The sequence below is a fragment of the Pomacea canaliculata genome, linkage group LG12 (assembly GCF_003073045.1).
Source record: "Pomacea canaliculata isolate SZHN2017 linkage group LG12, ASM307304v1, whole genome shotgun sequence".
Lineage (NCBI taxonomy): Eukaryota > Metazoa > Mollusca > Gastropoda > Architaenioglossa > Ampullariidae > Pomacea > Pomacea canaliculata.
In genome coordinates this window covers 22,843,088-22,860,529 of record NC_037601.1, presented here as the reverse complement: position 1 = coordinate 22,860,529, position 17,442 = coordinate 22,843,088, and the positions used below count along the sequence as shown (strand labels likewise).

The 17,442-nt window shown below is 37.6% G+C and overlaps 3 protein-coding genes across 7 annotated transcripts; 2 read left to right on the top strand and 1 right to left on the bottom strand.

Annotated features, from left to right (window-relative positions):
* Window positions 1–458: 458 nt before the first annotated feature.
* LOC112576857 (ankyrin repeat domain-containing protein 35-like) lies at window positions 459–8,450 on the top strand. 2 transcript variants are annotated; one of them, XM_025259660.1, is made up of 9 exons: window positions 459–855; window positions 1,571–1,715; window positions 2,374–2,498; window positions 3,782–3,947; window positions 4,498–4,799; window positions 5,255–5,435; window positions 5,897–5,954; window positions 6,518–6,658; window positions 7,547–8,450. In XM_025259660.1, exons 1-9 carry the CDS (start codon window positions 784–786, stop codon window positions 7,857–7,859), a joined length of 1,503 nt encoding a protein of 500 aa, XP_025115445.1. In that variant the 5' UTR covers window positions 459–783; the 3' UTR covers window positions 7,860–8,450. The 2 variants fall into 2 exon arrangements, with proteins under 2 accessions (XP_025115445.1, XP_025115446.1); XM_025259661.1 differs by lacking the exons at window positions 459–855; window positions 1,571–1,715; window positions 2,374–2,498 and adding an exon at window positions 2,543–3,364.
* On the bottom strand, window positions 8,386–14,278 carry LOC112576860 (2,4-dienoyl-CoA reductase, mitochondrial-like). 3 transcript variants are annotated; one of them, XM_025259666.1, is made up of 8 exons: window positions 13,601–13,837; window positions 13,008–13,228; window positions 12,526–12,583; window positions 10,673–10,907; window positions 10,284–10,383; window positions 9,865–9,937; window positions 9,379–9,525; window positions 8,386–8,974 (listed from the first exon to the last, which is right to left on the bottom strand). In XM_025259666.1, the coding sequence occupies exons 1-8, from the start codon at window positions 13,823–13,825 to the stop codon at window positions 8,852–8,854; spliced, it is 1,182 nt and encodes a 393-aa protein (XP_025115451.1). In that variant the 5' UTR covers window positions 13,826–13,837; the 3' UTR covers window positions 8,386–8,851. The 3 variants fall into 3 exon arrangements, with proteins under 3 accessions (XP_025115451.1, XP_025115453.1, XP_025115450.1); XM_025259668.1 differs by lacking the exon at window positions 13,601–13,837 and adding an exon at window positions 14,117–14,278 and having other exon boundaries at window positions 8,386–9,525; XM_025259665.1 differs by having other exon boundaries at window positions 8,386–9,525.
* Window positions 14,279–14,292: 14 nt separating this feature from the next.
* On the top strand, window positions 14,293–17,205 carry LOC112576865 (bolA-like protein 3). Of its 2 annotated transcripts, none has more exons than XM_025259674.1 (4): window positions 14,293–14,436; window positions 15,191–15,380; window positions 15,758–15,846; window positions 16,835–17,205. In XM_025259674.1, exons 1-4 carry the CDS (start codon window positions 14,404–14,406, stop codon window positions 16,898–16,900), a joined length of 378 nt encoding a protein of 125 aa, XP_025115459.1. In that variant the 5' UTR covers window positions 14,293–14,403; the 3' UTR covers window positions 16,901–17,205. The 2 variants fall into 2 exon arrangements, with proteins under 2 accessions (XP_025115459.1, XP_025115460.1); XM_025259675.1 differs by lacking the exon at window positions 14,293–14,436 and adding an exon at window positions 14,477–14,816.
* Window positions 17,206–17,442: the final 237 nt, after the last annotated feature.

Below are 17,442 nucleotides of genomic sequence, written 5' to 3'. Positions count from 1 at the left end.
CCTCTTTTAAGCAAAAATAAACATAAACATAAGACCCGGTCTTATAGTTTCGGGGAAACACAGAGTTCGACGACTATTCACCATACTGGTGTAAACAAACTAAAAAACAGATTTGTGCTATCAAAATGTGCAAAGCTAGAACTGTACAGTCTGCGATTAGTTGTATATCTGCACACGCGAACTTTTTATTTTTCATGCTACTTAATTGCCTAGAAGTGAGAAGTCTGTACCACAAATGCTTTCTCTGGTTAGTTTATTTAGTAGGAAAGTGATTTTGCACTATGCTGGAAACCGAAGTGCTCGGAGAAAACCCCCGACGCCCAGCCCTACCGACAGAGAGTCACCTACACTTCTACAGCACGAACTTATATCCCCTGGACAGCTGGCAGACGATTTCTTTTTTTTTCCACTTAACTGCTAGAACGAGGCTGCAAACCAGTAAGCCTCCGGTTTATTCACATTTTAGATTAGGCATTAAACGACATAGCTTCCCGAGCGTCCCAGACGTTCGACAGTGGTGTCGTTTTCTCGAAAGCTTTATCGGAGCCTGATCGGAACTGACCTATATTTGACCCGGAAAAAGGAACCAATAGCTACTCAGCTTTCATTCACATCGAGGCTTACAGCGCTATGACCACGATGGGATAAACAACATGGAGGTATTACAGCTAGGTCTGGCGGCGTTTTTTGTACTTCATGGACTGGTAACATAGATGAAAATCTGTGCAATAACTCAGTACTGTTGACATTCAAGTATAAAAGATAATTCTAGTGCATTTTATCATGGGAAAACCCTCTGGCAAGGTGCGCCAGCGGGGACAAGTAGATCGAGATCGAGACAAGAACTATTTCAAGGTATACGTACAGTTTCAAATTATTTCCATGAATTCCATTACGCTATTTATCCATTTAAGGGTAGTGTTCCGTCTAATCCTCAGATCTTCATCCACGATACACATACCTGTCTTATGACGCTGATGCATGTTTAATGTATGGCTAACTCCATATATGTCAGTTCGTTTGTAATCTTTTGAGTGCAGCTCATTGGGCAAATGCTCTTTACTACTATATTATCATTAGTAGTATGAGTACTACTTCTGAACTTGTACGAGATTTGCGTTCATAGCAAACAAGCACAATAAACATCATTATCATCGGTACTTTTAAACACTTTTTGAGCATGCTATAGCGATGTTTTGTTCCCAATGCTGTGGAAGTATTTGCTAATAGACAACTCTAAACAACTTATGTTACTTTATTAGTCATACTGCCATATGTGCATGCATAACATGAAGAATTCTGCTTGTTTAATAATAATAATAATTATTGTAGAGTGCCTTTCCCCATGTGGAAGTTTCTTTGGCTTATTCCAAACTACCAAAGGTTATAAGATATTTCCATTTGCTTGGAGAATTAAAACTGTTATAATTTTTTATGGTAGATGTCATATAATTATTTTCCATGTATAGATATTTGTAGTTAGCTATTTGCATCTGTATATGGTTGCTGCTTTCACTTTATATATCTTGCACTATGTGTAAAAAATATTAATTTATGATGCGTTCTACAGATCTTTGTAAAACTTATACCCACTGGGGAGGTATTCACTTTAACTCAAGTTCATCATGACCTAAAAATTAGTGAATTAAAGGAATACTTGGAATTTGCATCTGGCCTACCAACAAACATACAACGGCTGAGTTATTTGGATGAAGGTAACAAAGAACAAAACAAAAAAACCTCAAGAATAAAGTTCTTTTATTTACTTTTATTTCTTATTTTACAGTTGCTGACTCATTTTGTAAAGCAGTACTGAGAAGTTATAGAGACAAAATGTGAAGTTGTTCTTAGTGTGTAACTGTCTTTTCAGAGTGGAAGGAAGTTTGAATTATTTTTCTATTTTATTACACAAAAGAAGCTTTAGTTCAAGCATAGTTTTTTAGCACTGCTCAAAAAGAAGTTGAAGAGACAATTAGTGCCCATGATTGTCAATCAGAGAGTCACTAGCTTAAGTCCTGTGTGAGCCAGTGGATGGAACATTCCTACTGCCCTTGAGTCAATTGCTTAGCAAAAGTTGGTATTTAACTTATCATGGAAAATAAAGTGGTGGAAGGAAAAAGAGAGTTGCGATCTGCTTTCCAAATGCTTAGCTCTGAGCATACTGTACCACTCACATTTGCTGCACCTTTAGCAGTTAGGCCATAGGATTGTATATGTTTCTTCAGTAAAGGGTGAGGTCACACTTGAGTGGCACTCCTGTATTTTAGTGCACTGATGCTTTGTTGCTGTGGGACCTTTAGACAGTGACAAAATATAATTATGCAAACTATGTAAACCTAAACAGTTTAGTGGAATTGTTTACTTGGGATGCAGGTGACTTGCTGAATGAGTCAGATGTACGGACCAATGACATTGTGCCAGGAGCCACACTTCAGCTAAGGGTGTGGCCTATGTGGACTACACTTGTGGAAGCTGTGGCTCAAAATGACATTGAGCAGGTATGTATGCATCTTCATGTGTGTGCATATAATCATATTAAAATTGTTTCAGGGAGAAATTGTGGCATAAATAAAAAATTTTAAAGTAACAGTACTTGATTTTAATTTTGATAGACTTTGAAGTTGCACCTTTGTCATTTTGATAACATTTTCAAAATGATTCAGATCTTTCAGTTTTTTGTAGCCGGACTGACTGATCCTTGCTAACACCCTATACCTTAGCTTAGCGCCAAATCAGTCCGTTCTTCTTTGTTGTTCCAGGGGAGAGGACGGAAGTTCCTAAGGAGAATTTTCCACTAAAATTTCTAGCTTTCGTTAGTCGGGTGCGTTGTCTAATCTTTTACCTCGCGTTGTGTTCTTTTTTACCTATCCTAACCGTTAAACGCACCTGAACTCAGCAGACCTTGGAGTCCACAAAAGACCCTTCTTTACTATCTCACACTGACTAAAGTGTCTTTTCAATTGGTGTTCCAATTCTGCCGGATCTTCACGTGTTCTCTCCGTGCTGCTGTGTCACAACGACACATGGAGAGTACAAATCTCACTCGCACTAGTGGTACACGTTCACACGACGGAGACACAGGTGCAACACACTAGCATTTCCTGGCACTAACATGCTCACACAGGTATTTAAAGTTCAAAGACATAGATTTATTTACATAATTTACACATACAACTACTGTATCTATCTTCACCTACCTATCTAGCCTATCAAACTCTAGCACCTAACTCCCTGGTGTGGGGCAGCGGACCAGATGCCTTGCGTCACGATGGTACTTCTCGCTTGCTCAACTGCCAGGGGAGGGGAAAAGGCTGAGTGCCACGAGCCGCTATTTCCAGCGGACCAGATGCTTCACAGCACAAAGGTACTTCTCGCTAACTCAGTCTCAAAGCTTTACTTACTGCTATACCCAGCAGGACCAGTTCATGGGCCGAGAAAAAAGGTGTGAGCGCTGCTTTTCGCCCGCTATTTGTACTGGACAGCTTGGGTACTACCTCACCTGCTGTTACTGTCAGTCTCACGCAAAGCCGCAAGTGCGACCAAGCTTGGGGTGGGAGGGGATGCGGGGTGGAGGGACTAAGCACTGTCAGCAGTACCGCTGACCTAAACAAGCGTTCTCGCTACATTATAATTGATAGAAAGGCATTTCTAACATAAAACAATGCAGGTCACCATAATAAAAGAATTGCAAACTTCAACTTACAGAAATGGTTCTTGAAGAAAATAGTTGAACAGCTCTTCTTTTGTCTATGCCTTATTCAGTTCATTCTTCCTTTAACAGGTCATGCAGCTAGGTGTAACAAACCCAAGCAGCTACCACAGCCCAAACAGTGACTACATGACCAAGCGAGCACGCAACACATGGCTGGAGGAACGGGCTGCCGTAGCTTTGTTTATGGCAGCTAACAGGGGACTGGATAAAATGTGCAGCAAACTAGTCAATAGTGGTTAGCTGATTTTTGGTGTTCTGTTCAATGCATATGATAATGTTTTGAGGAGCTTGCAGAAATAAAACTTGCTTACTTATTTCTTCTCCTAAGATGCAAGCATAAGTCATTTCCCTGGGGCAAGACTTAGAAATGAGGAGCAAGCATCTTGTCTCCAAACTTTCACTGTCCATATTTCATGGATGCTGCTTTACCCCTGAGGCCATAGTTATGAAGTGGTGGCAAAGATCCCTGGGGTAAAGTAATATGAACCAGTGTCTACATGATGTGGACACTACTTCAAAGATACAAAGACATCTGAGCTTGATTTCCCTTTTTCATTCTGTGCAGACAATTGACCTTTTTTCATAACCATGGTCCCAGAAGGCTGAGGTGAAGTATCACCAAAATGGATGGTTATAATGTCAAGATTAATTTTTATCTCTGCCATGCATAATAAATGTAATAAAGTGCCCACAGAAACATGAATTTGGTTTAATGCATTGTGTAGATCAGTATCTTCAAAGGAATGGACATGCATATGTGTTTGAATTTTTATTGGTTGGTTCAGGTGCTGACATCAATGCACGTAGTCCAAATGGTCGAACAGCCTTGCACATTGCCTCATCACAAGGTCATGGTCACATTGTTGATCTTCTCTTGGAGAAAGGTGCTGATATTGATGCAGAGGATAATCATGGCGAGACTGCATTATCAATTGCAGAGCACTTTGGATTCAAGTCATGTGGAAGACATCTTTTTCTGTTTCACTGGCAGCAGCGTGCCAAGAAGGTCACACCTGCGCGAAACATTCCTCTCATGGCACATCAAAAGAACGACTCCCTCCGCCCAGTGTGGAAGCATGGACAAATGGTAAAACACTTGTTCTTTGGTAAGCTATTGTGATTAAGGATCTCTGCTCCCACCTGAAGCATTTTATATGCTTCAATAAGCAGTAAAGACAAAAGGAATCATGGATCACTGACATGCACTCTGTGTTTAGTTTAAAAAAGGACATAAGTTACAATGTTCTTGGGACAACTTGCCAGACCTCTTGATTTTCATTAGTAATGCAATTGTAACTGAAGGTTGATATTATGCTCTGTTTTCGACCTGTCAATTTATTATCTATGTTTTAATACTTGTAATACATTTCAGGATATGTGCAAATGGCTCAGGATGAATTTTTGCATTACCAGGCATACCAATAATAGTATTATCACTTCTTGAGGGTAGAGTGTTTTCTATGGCACTATGGAAAGTTTGATTCTCTTATGTTCAAAGCATCATAGTTTGTGACAGTGATATGGCTGTGATGTTTATTACAGGGTCAGATTTACCTTGCACAGCAACTAGGACCTTCAGAATTTGCAGGCACTTCTCTAAGTGCACCAAGGCATTCAGTTCATCCTTCAGTGCGGCATAAGCTAGAACGTGACAAAATGTTCTTTACACATGTGGAGGAAGAGAGTCGCCATGAATCTGAAGAAGATGACTATTTTCCTGATGGTGTGTGTCCTAATGTGTGCAAATGTGCATGCTTTTTTATCTCTGTGTATGCGTGCTTATACACACTTACATATTCATGCCTTGCAATGTAACATAAATACTGTAAGTAGCAGTTGATGCAAACATGCAAAATCCTGACCAGTTAATGTCTCTAGAATATTTAAAAGAACAGAAAAAAAAATTATTTCAATCAAGTTGTTGTTTATGGGAAAAAACTTTGAACAGTTTGAAGCATAAAGATGATACTGACACAAGCACCTGGTGTAATACTATAACATTGCCAACACAGCATGCTTACTTTTGTTAATGCCCATGAAAGGTTTATGTCTCCAAGAGTTTTATTTTCTGAAGATTTAGTGTAAAAAGCTATATTAGTTATTCTGTGATAGCACTAATTATGTCTTGATCAGATTTGACTGCAATGCTGTCTGCAGCATAGTCAGATGCAGTCTCTGTTTCAGATATAAAAGTACTTCCTCCTATCAAAGACGTCAAGCTAAATGTCTCTAATCACCTAGCGTAAGTATGCTGCTACCTTCACATTCAATAAGCATTCTTTGTTTCAGATTTAATATTCCCTCTACCTTTACTTTTTATATATTTTATTTTAATAATGATAATGATGGCATTGGTGGTTGTTGGCATCAGAGGACTTCTCTTTGGTGTTACAGTACTTGAAGATGAATATAAAAATGAGGAAAGGTTTAGAAACGTTAGCATGGACTGCATCTTGTGAGTGTTTTAATTTCACTATGCTAGACCCAGAGACAAATGGAACTGCCCTAAATGGAGCCTCATTCATAGAAACAAACTTGTTGGATGATTTTGCAAGAAGCATGTGAATGTCATTTAATTCCTTAAATTCTATTTTGCTTTTAAGTGACCAGTTTAATTATGGAATATGTTCTATTATTATTTAATCAGCTAGAAAAGATATTTGTGGATAAAAAATTAAAGATTTTATGCAGGCAGACAGTTAAAGTTTGCAAGAATAAAGTTTCAAAGCTTTAGAACCTAGAACATGTGAAATATGTGTGCCAGAACTGACAAATACATTTCTGAGGTTGTTTTGCTATTTTAAGGAAAAAGGGAAAAACAATGAAAAGACCAGACACATTCGAAGAATGGCTTAAGAAGCGGAAGGATTCTGAAGAAAAAATTAAGGAAGGGAAGAAAAAGCTTCGTGAGGAAGAGAAACAGAAGAAAATTGATGAAGAAGAAAAGTAAGAGACATTTGATCAGGATTGCCAGGATATAACAAATAGGACCCATATTCATGGCCATCATCAGTTTATCATGGGTCACACTGTCCTAACTTTGGTGGGAAACCAGTAAGTAATGTTAACCCAACAAACTCCTAGATCATGATCGAGCCACTGAGTAGGTGGAGTTATTATAACTGGCTAACCAGCAGCGCACAAACCTCTGAAAAAGGGTTAGACTGCACATGTGCTATTTGCAAATGAAAAATGAATGTTATCATGATCACTTTGATCAGTTTAACTTTTTATGACATTTACTACTCTCAGATTTGAAGTCAGTAAAAATATTTAATAAGCAGGTACCATCATATTGGTGCACTTTATTTAGTCTGAAGTAGTGTTTGCTTCTGTTAAATTAGATCAAACATCATCTTCACCATGTTTACCCTATAATAGAGATAATTATGTATTTTTTAATATATGATATCTAATTATTGCAAGCATCCTCCTCCAATAAATTACTGTTTAGGCAGACCAGAGGCCATGAATATGGGATTTTAGCCACTACCTGCAGATAGAAAATTATCCAGTTTGGTGAATCTGCTTCATAAATACAAACCTTAACACATGCATTTTGCCTTACTAACCTTAAATGCTTAAAATCCTTTTCAAACTACAGAGTCTGTCTTGCTGAGACAGTTGCAGCCTTCTTTTAAGCTTTTATTTCTTGAGCTGTTGTAGGATATTTGTTTAAATCTTTTGCAACATCTTCTTTATAAACATTCTGTGATCCTTTTAAAAACAAATTGAGACTGCTTCTTTTAAAATTTTGCAGTCTTTGTTTTTACGTTCATTTATGCACACACACACACATATTGTTCACTCAAGACTTTGCTGATTCTTATGCAGAAGGAAAGAAGAAAGTGACCGCATGGGTTATGAAAAGTGGCTAGCCCAAAGACAGCAAGAGAAAGCAGAGCGTGCTTCCCGCCATGTCTCAGTTACACCACGATCACATCGAGATTACAGTCACTTAAAAGAAGAAGAATGGGGTGAGGATGAAGATCAGAGAACTTCTGATGAGCCAGGTGCACTGCGTACATATCTGAGATCACTAGGGAGGTCAAGAACGGGTGTACCATTTGAAGATTGGTTAAATGCGAAGGAACAGGAGATAATGAAGATGCCAGCAAGCATGTACAAGCAGACCAAAATTAGCTGACCTGGACCTTGAATGCAATGAACTGTCCAAGCACACAAATGAGTAAAGAGTAAGTTATATTCATGTGTATGTTTCATGTTACTTCTCAAAATCCCCTGACTGTAGGTACTGATAAAGGGTGAGTGTTTTAATGCTCCTGTTATGGGTGGATGGGCAACAGGTACAAGAGTAAATAGGATAATTATGACCAAACCCAAAAGACTGTCCACCTACTAGAGTTCTGCAATAGTATTTACTATATTTGTTAAGACCATCATCAGCATGTGGAGATGTAGAATGGAATCAATGATTGAGTCGGAGACACATTAGACAGTTAAGAGTTAAACTGTTTCAGATTCTGAGTCTGCAGATAAAAAGTTACAATATTTTTGCTTTTGACCTGCAGAATCTAAAACAGTTCAAACCTTGATTGTTTAATGCTTCTCAAAATGACAAAAAGAAGTGATTGTAACCTACAGCTTTTTATCTGCTTAATCATTGATTTAGTTTTGAAGACCCTGATGTTCTGAAGGAAAAAAAAAAGCACTTTAAAGCTTCGAATATTTTTATTCTGATATAAATTATAAAATTACTAAATGTTCCTCCTTTGGGTAAAAACTACTATAAATAGGTGTTTATAATTCTTAGTTTCAGTTTTAGCTTCATTAATACTTTAGCAACATCAATATGCGTTTTTGTGTGAATATGATAAAGAGAGAGGGATAAAGAAAAGGAGAGTGCAAGTTCATGAGAATGCTGTAAGACAGTGGTGCCCAACCTTTTCTTGCCTAAGGGCTGCAGTGGAAATGATATAAAATCTTGCGGGCCAGAACATGACGGTTTTTGCCAGAATCATGACATTAAAAATGATACTATTGTGTGCCTGGTTAAAACGAGCTGGCCAAACGAAGCACTTTTGAGGGTTGGTTGGGCACCCCAGCTGTAAGGTATATCAAGAAATACAAGCAACTGATATATTTTGTTGATTTCTGAAAATGTAATATCCTATGGCATCAAGAGCCCTTTGTGGACCGTATCATAGACTCCAGGGCATCCCACTGCTCATTCGTGACTTGTACTAATTGGTTAAACATGCCAGCACCACTCGGATACTCTCCACCATTCAGTCTTATCACCTGTGATGTAGCAAAAAGGTAGATTTAAAATATTTCGATAATTTTTTAAACAGTAAAAATGAACTAAAATATTATGTGCTTTACCCAACAAATATTTTGATTTAAGTGAAAATTTAGAAACTGATATGAGAGAGATGAAAGGGAAATAAGAGGAATAAACTAATACTGGATGAAGGCAGACTTTTCAGACTAGAATGCAGTGTCTTATAATCAGAGCATGTGTGCATTTCAAATGCATGCAGTATGCTTATACATGAATCATGCTTATCGCACTTGGTAGTGACATTCACAATGTATATATATGTGCGAGAAAGAGAGGATATGACAGAGTAAAATTGCTTGTTAATGTTGACATGGTCTGTGAAGAGGACAGATATGCATGTTGTTTTGGTCTTATTTTTCACCTGTCCATTGATCCAATTTGAGTAGTCACTCATCAGGTAGATAGCAAGGTTGACCAGTTCATTCACTTCACCAATGCGACCAGCAGGAATTCGTTTTATGAATTTGTCCATGAACTGACCTGTTGGGTCCAGCCTGCTGAAGGCTCCCTATGAGACAAGGAAGAGTTGATGGTGGTTTTGGACATGTAGATGTGTACATAAAAAATACAAGTGTTTCATTTATTTCTGTGTTTTACTTATTGTCTCGTACTTCAGCTGTTGCCTCTAATCATCATTTATATTAATTTTATATGCATGTTAAAAGTGAAAGATTAACTGTCAATCCTAACAGTTAATGACTGTGGTACACAACTGATAAAGTTTTGCAGAGTAATAGTAAAATGATTTAAATTCTCAACCTATTCACTTATTTTTAAAATATTGGAGAAATTTGTGAGTGCAAATACTTAATATTTATTTCTTAACATGTACAACCATTAGACTTACTTTAGTCTCTATTGGACCAGGTGAGATGCAGTTAAATCTCATGCCATACTGGGCCCACTCAAAGGCTAATGACCTGGCAAAGTGCAAAATTTTAAATAATGAAATCTCTGTTCAGTGTATAGAAGAAAATTTAAAAAAATAAGTGTACAAAAAATTATCAGAACCACAGAAGCATGTAACAGTATACTTCCACTAAAGAAATAGTTTTCAAAAAGTGCAGAATGAAGTATTTTCCTATAGCAACTAAACAAATCCCAGCAGTAAAAGAAAAATGTTGTGCAGGTTGCCATTTACTTCCAACATGCAGAAGCTGCTGTGTCAGTGGCTGCCATTAGCCATTCCAGAATAAACTATTAGAAACAGCTCAGTTTATGGTATGCAGAGAATCCTAAGGCAACATTTTAGTGAACAGTTTATACCTGGTAAGAGCCTCAACTCCTGCCTTGCTACAGGCACTTGGGACAACAAAGCCTGAGCCAGAGTGTGCATAGTCAGCTGATATGGCCAAGAAAGTAGCACCTATATTCAGTTCAAAAGTGCACATTAACTAGAGTCAGTTATATTTCTGAAAAATTTAACTTGTGAAATTATACATGTTACAGAAGGAAATACTAGAAACATTACTCGTAAACAATTTGTTGCCTTTATAGTCTTATTACCTTGTCAATTAAGACATGCATGTCATGAGAAAATAATTGCACTTTTCTGCAAACTATAAATTCTGCATTTCTACCCTTTTGCCAAAGCTAACAGCCTGATGCAGATTTTCATTGTCATTGTTAAGAGAAAGGAAGGATAAATGTGAAACCTTTTTTCTCCTTAATTAAACGTTTTCCAATGTCTAGTGTCACATTGGCTGTGCCTTGCAAAACAATGCCAATCACAGCAGCAAAGGCATTTGGAGACAACCTTTCTGTAGGGGAGATAAAATTTCCAGCTGCATTGTTTACAACAATATCCGGCAGTCCAAACTGTGAGACTAATTTGTCAACTGCTTCTGCCACATCATCTGCTTTTCGCACATCTACACGTAAAGGAAGTACCTGTATGGAGTAAAGAAGAAATAAAGAAGAAAGTGGTTTTATTTATTTCATTTTATACAATTACCTTAATAATAATTACTGAGCTCAACAATGTTTTAAAATAATGCATCTTAAGAATAAGTTCAAAGTATGAAAAAACGAATTCTAGCTAAAGTTGAAAATAATCAAGCCTCTGCTACATTTGACAAATCTGGGAGGATGCTATCACCATTACTGTAGTGGGTTGACCATCCACAGCCCTTCACATCTCCAGGTGGCAGATAGGATACTGGGCTTTAGGTAGTGGAAGGTAGCTACAAAATAAGCTGGACTTTCCTGACAAACAAGCAGTTGCAGAATAACTGTGTTTCTATCAGGGCATGGTAGGATATCAGCTAGCCCAAGTGTCCTATGGTGAGCTCACCATCCAAACAAAAGCACCTAAACCTAGCAAGTCCTCTGTGGCTGAATAGACAGGAGGAACTTCTGGTTATAATGGCTGTGAAGGTGGATAAAAGTACTACCTATGATAAAATAGTAGGTTAGATATGTAATAGCGGAAGCTGGTAAACAGGCAGAAATCCCAGAAGCAGAAATCTCAGTGCATGATCACATGGATCACAATCTACAATGTGTACTGTGCTACAGACCAAGAGCTGTCATTGCAAACAGTGGAAATCCCAAAGGAGAACTGCATTTTTGTTGGAGATTTCAACTCCCATTCCTAAAACTATGCTACTTAACAGTGTATGTACTTTCCTAGTTCAATCTTAATTTCTTCTGCTTCCATGTATGCTAGCAAATTCAAATGGTATGTGAAATGGGTATTCTTACATACTGCAGGTGCACATTAGATACTGTGAGCATAAATAAATACTTCTGAAAAATAGAAGACCAGAAAGCTTAGTATCTAGTATGGTCTAGAGCTCTGACACATAGCAGACAAGAAATCTTAGACTATACTACATACTAGAAGTCTGAAACATAGATTGGAAAGCTTAGGATCGAATACATACCAGAGGTCAGAAACATAGTAGACAAGCAAGCTTACTCTTTACTATAAACTAAGGCTCTGAAACACAGTATGCTAGAAAGTTTAGAATCTACTATACAGAGTAGAGTTCTGAAATATAGACTGAAAAGGTTAGTATCTGCTAAAGACTATAGTAGACAAGAAAGCTTATTTTCTACTATAGACTAGGGCTATGCAAGAGGATTTTGTTTTTTAGGATGTGGTTGGATATGGTCAGAACTGTTGCCCATTTATGTATTATTGTGTGCATGTGCACATGGGCGTGCATGCATGCAAGTGTGTGTGCCTTTTAGAGTCGGTAAATGTAAATCATCTGTGGTATGGCATGTGGAAGGCAGAGCCAAACATTCTCCTGCACAATCATATGCCCATTTCTACTGAACAACTGCTGGGAAAAATTAGCCTAGCAGGCTGTGAACCAGCAATTTTCTGCTCCATGGTCAAGCGATCAGGCCAGCTTTACTCATTCTTAGCAGCCAAGAAAACAACTCAGCTGTCTGAGAGATTTAGTCTACCAGGACCGGAGATTGAGATGCCTTTGACCTCATTTGGTAGAGTCCTACAAGTACATGCTACAGATCACACAACCAGATTCTAATGTCGAACCTGTCCACCAGTATTTTGTGATATTTCTTTAGCTGATTTCTGTAGTTGATCCATGCTCCTGGAAGAAAGTAAAAAAATAAATTCTGATGTTCTAACCATTAAATGAAGAAAAAAAAACATTTGAAATATGCTTCTTTTTTTTTTTTTTAACAGCATTGCATGCTTGTGTCATTACTCTCTTTTTTTCAGGAGGTTAGCTATATGCATTCATGTTCATGTGTTGTTCAATGACATTCTCTCTCTCTCATATTCACACATACAGAAAAATTCTTTGATGTTAACTGCTCCTTCTTTTAAGTGAATGTGAAATGGCATTAGGGGAATTCTAAATATGCATCCTGGCCACCATTTTGTATTCATTTGCAATGGGAACTAAAGGATGGTAATATAAATATGACTGCACTTATACTTAATTCTTGTTATATTCAAACTAATAAAAAGACGAATGAACTAATGACAGTACATGTAGTGTATACAATTACCTGCTGGCAATAGCTACTGCTGCTCCAAGCTGAGAAAGTGCACTGGCCATGCCATACCCAAGGCCTGTGGCACCCCCTGTTATAAAGGCCACTTTATCCTTGAAAGTACCAGGAGGTAACATCAATCCATCTTTAGGCTGAAAATATGCTGCTCTTTTCTCAAGAGTCTGCAACGCAGTACTCCAGGCAAAACTTCTTCTGAGACATCTGTTTGGTCTAGCCTGTGATTACATTGCCACATATATTATTTTAAAAGAAACACACTCAAAGATGAGAAAAACTGTGTGTGCATAGGTCAGAAAACCTCTGTGTGTGTGTGTGAGAGAGAGAGAGAGAGAGAAATAAAATGAATGAGACGTTTAAGAGAAAGATGAAAAGAACATTCATATTCTTCACTAAAATGGGATATATACAAGGTGTCCAAAAGGCTTCGCCCGATTTTATAAGATAAACGAATGTATATTTTCAATGAATTTTATTGTATGATGAATGAGAACTACGAGCACAATGATAACTATGAATGAACCGAAGATGCAACAATGATCAATACGAAAGAAACAAGGATGCAACAATGATAAATAAAAATTACTAACGGAATGGCTCAAATTGTTCTCCGTTAATTGTGTTCGACACAAGAAACCAATCGTGATGGCAACACTGCGACAAACCTTTAACTGGCACAGTTCGACATCGATTGTGGCAAATTTTTCGGTAATAACTCGGCGAATGTCAGAAAAATCTGCATTCGTTATCAATATAAAATCGGGCGAAACTTTTTGGACCCCCTGTACACACATATCGACCTTTGGACTCATCATCGATCATTACCATTTTCGATTGCATACTTGTTAAAATGTTGCAATACAGTCACCATAACTTACAATTTATTTGCCTACAATTTTTGTATGAGCCAATATCCTCAGTATTTCAACAGTCACACTGTTTTGACTGTAACAATAATTAAACATTAACGTCAAGGGGATAACACTTAATAAATAGTATAAGTTTCACTAAAACTTCACCTATGTCAAATATGTCTAACCTCTTATAGAATCTGGAACCAACCTGTTTAAGATTTTCGTAAATTCAAAAAGTATATATGTACCTACCAAACAAAGTAAAATGCTGCCAGCATTGGCAAGGACCATTGTTTTCGTCTGCTATGGGAGGCTTCCTTTATTCCACTAATACACTTCTTGTAAAACTTTAAATTAAGAAAGAATCAATCTAAACACAAAGTTAAATATGTATAGAGACCCTTTAGAGTATAAGGACGTCTAGTTTTAAATAAGAACACATAAATATTTCACACTACAAACTGTAGCGATCAAATCACGTTTATGGTCACGGACAGCAGGGAGCTTGTGTCACGAAGCTCGTCAAGTTCATCCGAAACATGTTTGGGAGCCTTTGTCACGTTATACGACAGGTATTGATGTTTGTAGTCATACACTGGCGGAAATTTAGCAGAAATATCTTATGTGAACGGTAGTGTTTCTAAATTAAGGATTCTCCAAAGTAACTTTGTGAGATTTCCCCACTAGACACGTAGAATTAGGATAGACATGTAGAATTACTGAATCGTGACAAGTTTCCTTGTAAACCAGTCGGTCGGCCTTGAATTGTTATTGGGAGAGAGAGGACAAACTGTTATATTTCCAAAAACTTACAGATACACTACATAATCTTGTCTCTACTATGTCGCCTGTCGCGGTGAGATGGGTCGAGATCGGTCATGGTTCGGATCTTCTCTGTTCACATCACCACATGGCGCATAATGGTTCAGATTGAGTTTAACCTATTTCAGTCGTAAGTCATTCAAAAACTGTGGCACTTATTCTAAACGTATGTTGTCAGGTGATACAGGAAAGGCGAAAACAGTTAATTTGGTTTCAAGCCTGTCATCAAAATACACTATTTCCAACCACTTTCTGTGCATGTTTGGTGTTTGTAGGCTTGTTTCTTGAAAAAAGTAGGGAATATATATACCACCTTGTGTTTTCAAGAAACAAGCCTAGGCTCAGCACAATCGTTTAAATTAAGTTTTGCACTTCGACCGTAATCGAGAATGGATGATATCAATCACTTTCGAATCTCTGCTTTTGGTAATTGTAGTTTTATTTTGAAAGTTAAAAGAAGTCAGATATATCATGTCCTTTCATTGTTACCTTGGCATTTTTCAGGTTTCCAAGTCGGGGATTGTGGAAGCTCATGGAATGTGCCAGCATATCATGAGGAAGAAATGCCTCATATTGTGTGTGCGTCCTAACAGTGGTTCGAGTAAACTTCAGACTGAAGGAGAAAAGCTAATTATAGCGAAGTTGAAAGAAAAGTTTCCTGGGGCAAAAGATATTGAAGTGTCTGACATTTCAGGTGGGTCAGTTAACAGTGATGCATGGAACATGCATGTATTCTTGAGAAACATTACATTTCTCATTTTGTCATGTACACATGCATAAATTATGTCTATGCACTTATTTGTGACAATATAATGGAATGTGGTAACTGCTGCATTCTAAAACTGATGTGCTGAGAGGACAGTTCTTACGTCAAGTATTATTTCTTGAAATAAAGTGATTTCCAGTACAAAATATTTTTTGCATTTAAAAGCATGTCACAGAGATTGCAGCTCCACTACCCAAATCGTCTGTCAAGAGACTGAAATAAGCTATCACAAGATGAAGTGATTTATGAATCCAACTATATCAAAATGTGCATATCCAATAAAGGAATGCTTAATACTGCTGCAGGTGGTTGTGGAGCTATGTACCAGATATCCATAGAGGCAGAGGAATTCAAAGGCAAAAAGACTGTCATGCAGCATAGGCTTGTCAATGAGGTGGGTTAAAAGTCACTCAATCTTTTTGTCACTGCAGTTGTTCATTACATTCAACATCTACATTTTTTGTTCCCTCTGCCACAGTCACTATGATTATTATTTTCCCACACTACTTGTTAATCTTGTTGCATCCCTATGCTCCTCAAGGGGTAACAAGGACTTGTTAATCATAGGTAGGCAACCATCAACCAGGAGTTGTATTCTTGAAGAGAGGGTAAGGCATTGCAGGGGCAAAAATAGTGAAATCAAACTTATTGTCTCTATTGTTTCGACTCAGTGACCAGACCTCATGGATTTTGCTCTATAGGAAATCTTTGCCACTGCAACAGTTACAGGATTAAAGGAACATCCACAGTTATGACACCACTTGATAACTGTCGTCACAAGAGTAAGGCCCTCCAGTCAGGACATTGCTGTATAAATACAAAGAGGAGATTCTTGCCCTAGGATGATGACACCCTCATTTCATATAGCCCTTGAAACAAAACATAGATTTGCATATGGAAAAGCACAAAAACATTGTCCTGTAGGTAACCTAGAGGTCTTTATTGGCCATGGTCATAGCTTTAGAGGGTTCCCTGGAATGTAGCTATAAACTGGAGCAAAGCAACTTCTGAGCAGCTGCTTATTTCCTAACAGTGGCATATGTGCCCCATCACTGGAGTTGTGACAACAGAGCAGAAAAAATTTTCTTCACAAAGTATTTTTTTCAGTTCACGGTCATCTGTTAAATGTAATGGTTGCCATCGACCTAAGCATGACTATGGTTGTCAGTAAAAAAATATGTGCTTGTCAAAATAGTGCTTCATTACACTCAATGCAAGCCATTTCTGTTGCCAAAATGCTAGCAATTCTGATATATAACACCACACATCTTGCCATATTTTCTTAATGTCTCAGCTCCTAAAATGAAAACAAAAATGTTTATTTTAATTGTGTGCATTAGTTTCATCATTTCTCTAAAGAGTAACTTGCATTTCCACATTAGGTACTTGCAGAGGAAATTCGAAACATGCATGGATTGCAGCTTAACACCAAGGCACCTTCCAGCTGACATCTTCCATCTACAGTATACAGCAGTGCTATCGCTTGGAATATCCGAGTTGTGTTTTAACTACTCTTGAGATAAGTGTTTATCCCATTATGGAGGTTGTTGAACATTCAGTAGCCTTGCCTGTTAAAAATGTGTGTATGCTTCATAAAGAGATTCATTAGAAGAGGATGCCACTCTTGGACTTCACTTTCTTAATCTGACAATGATGATGTCGCTCATAGCATGCATTCAAGTGTATTGTCTATTTTTCTGTTACAAAATATACTCTTCATAAACTAATTAAAAGCTTGGTGAAAGAACTAAAATATTTCTGAACTTTACGGCAGATGTTTGAAAGGAAGATTGTGATTTATTTTTTATTGATAATTATTTTTACATGGAAGAATAAGTGAAAAGTAGAAGAATAGAGTGAGAAAATGGAAAAAAAATTCCAACAGTCAAATTCATCTCTAATGCATCACTGAAAACCCATGCCTGTTTTGGTGAATAAGTTCACAAGCAATATGCAGTTACTTGCACACACACACACATGCAAAGCAGAA

Excerpts from the sequence above, each read along its gene's own strand:
- LOC112576857 (XM_025259660.1), top strand. The coding sequence starts at position 784 with ATGGGAAAACCCTCTGGCAAGGTGCGCCAGCGGGGACAAGTAGATCGA. Across the intron at positions 2,499-3,781 it reads CTCAAAATGACATTGAGCAG|GTCATGCAGCTAGGTGTAAC; the intron begins GTATGTATGCAT and ends TTCCTTTAACAG. Across the intron at positions 5,436-5,896 it reads AGATGACTATTTTCCTGATG|ATATAAAAGTACTTCCTCCT; the intron begins GTGTGTGTCCTA and ends TCTCTGTTTCAG.
- LOC112576860 (XM_025259665.1), bottom strand. The coding sequence starts at position 13,825 with ATGATGAGTCCAAAGGTCGATATGTGTGTACAGGGGGTCCAAAAAGTT. Across the intron at positions 10,384-10,672 it reads TTTAATTAAGGAGAAAAAAG|GTGCTACTTTCTTGGCCATA; the intron begins GTTTCACATTTA and ends AACTGAATATAG. Across the intron at positions 9,938-10,283 it reads GGAGTTGAGGCTCTTACCAG|GTCATTAGCCTTTGAGTGGG; the intron begins GTATAAACTGTT and ends GCACTTTGCCAG.
- LOC112576865 (XM_025259674.1), top strand. The coding sequence starts at position 14,404 with ATGTTTGGGAGCCTTTGTCACGTTATACGACAG. Across the intron at positions 14,437-15,190 it reads TTTGTCACGTTATACGACAG|GTTTCCAAGTCGGGGATTGT; the intron begins GTATTGATGTTT and ends GGCATTTTTCAG. Across the intron at positions 15,847-16,834 it reads AGCATAGGCTTGTCAATGAG|GTACTTGCAGAGGAAATTCG; the intron begins GTGGGTTAAAAG and ends TTTCCACATTAG.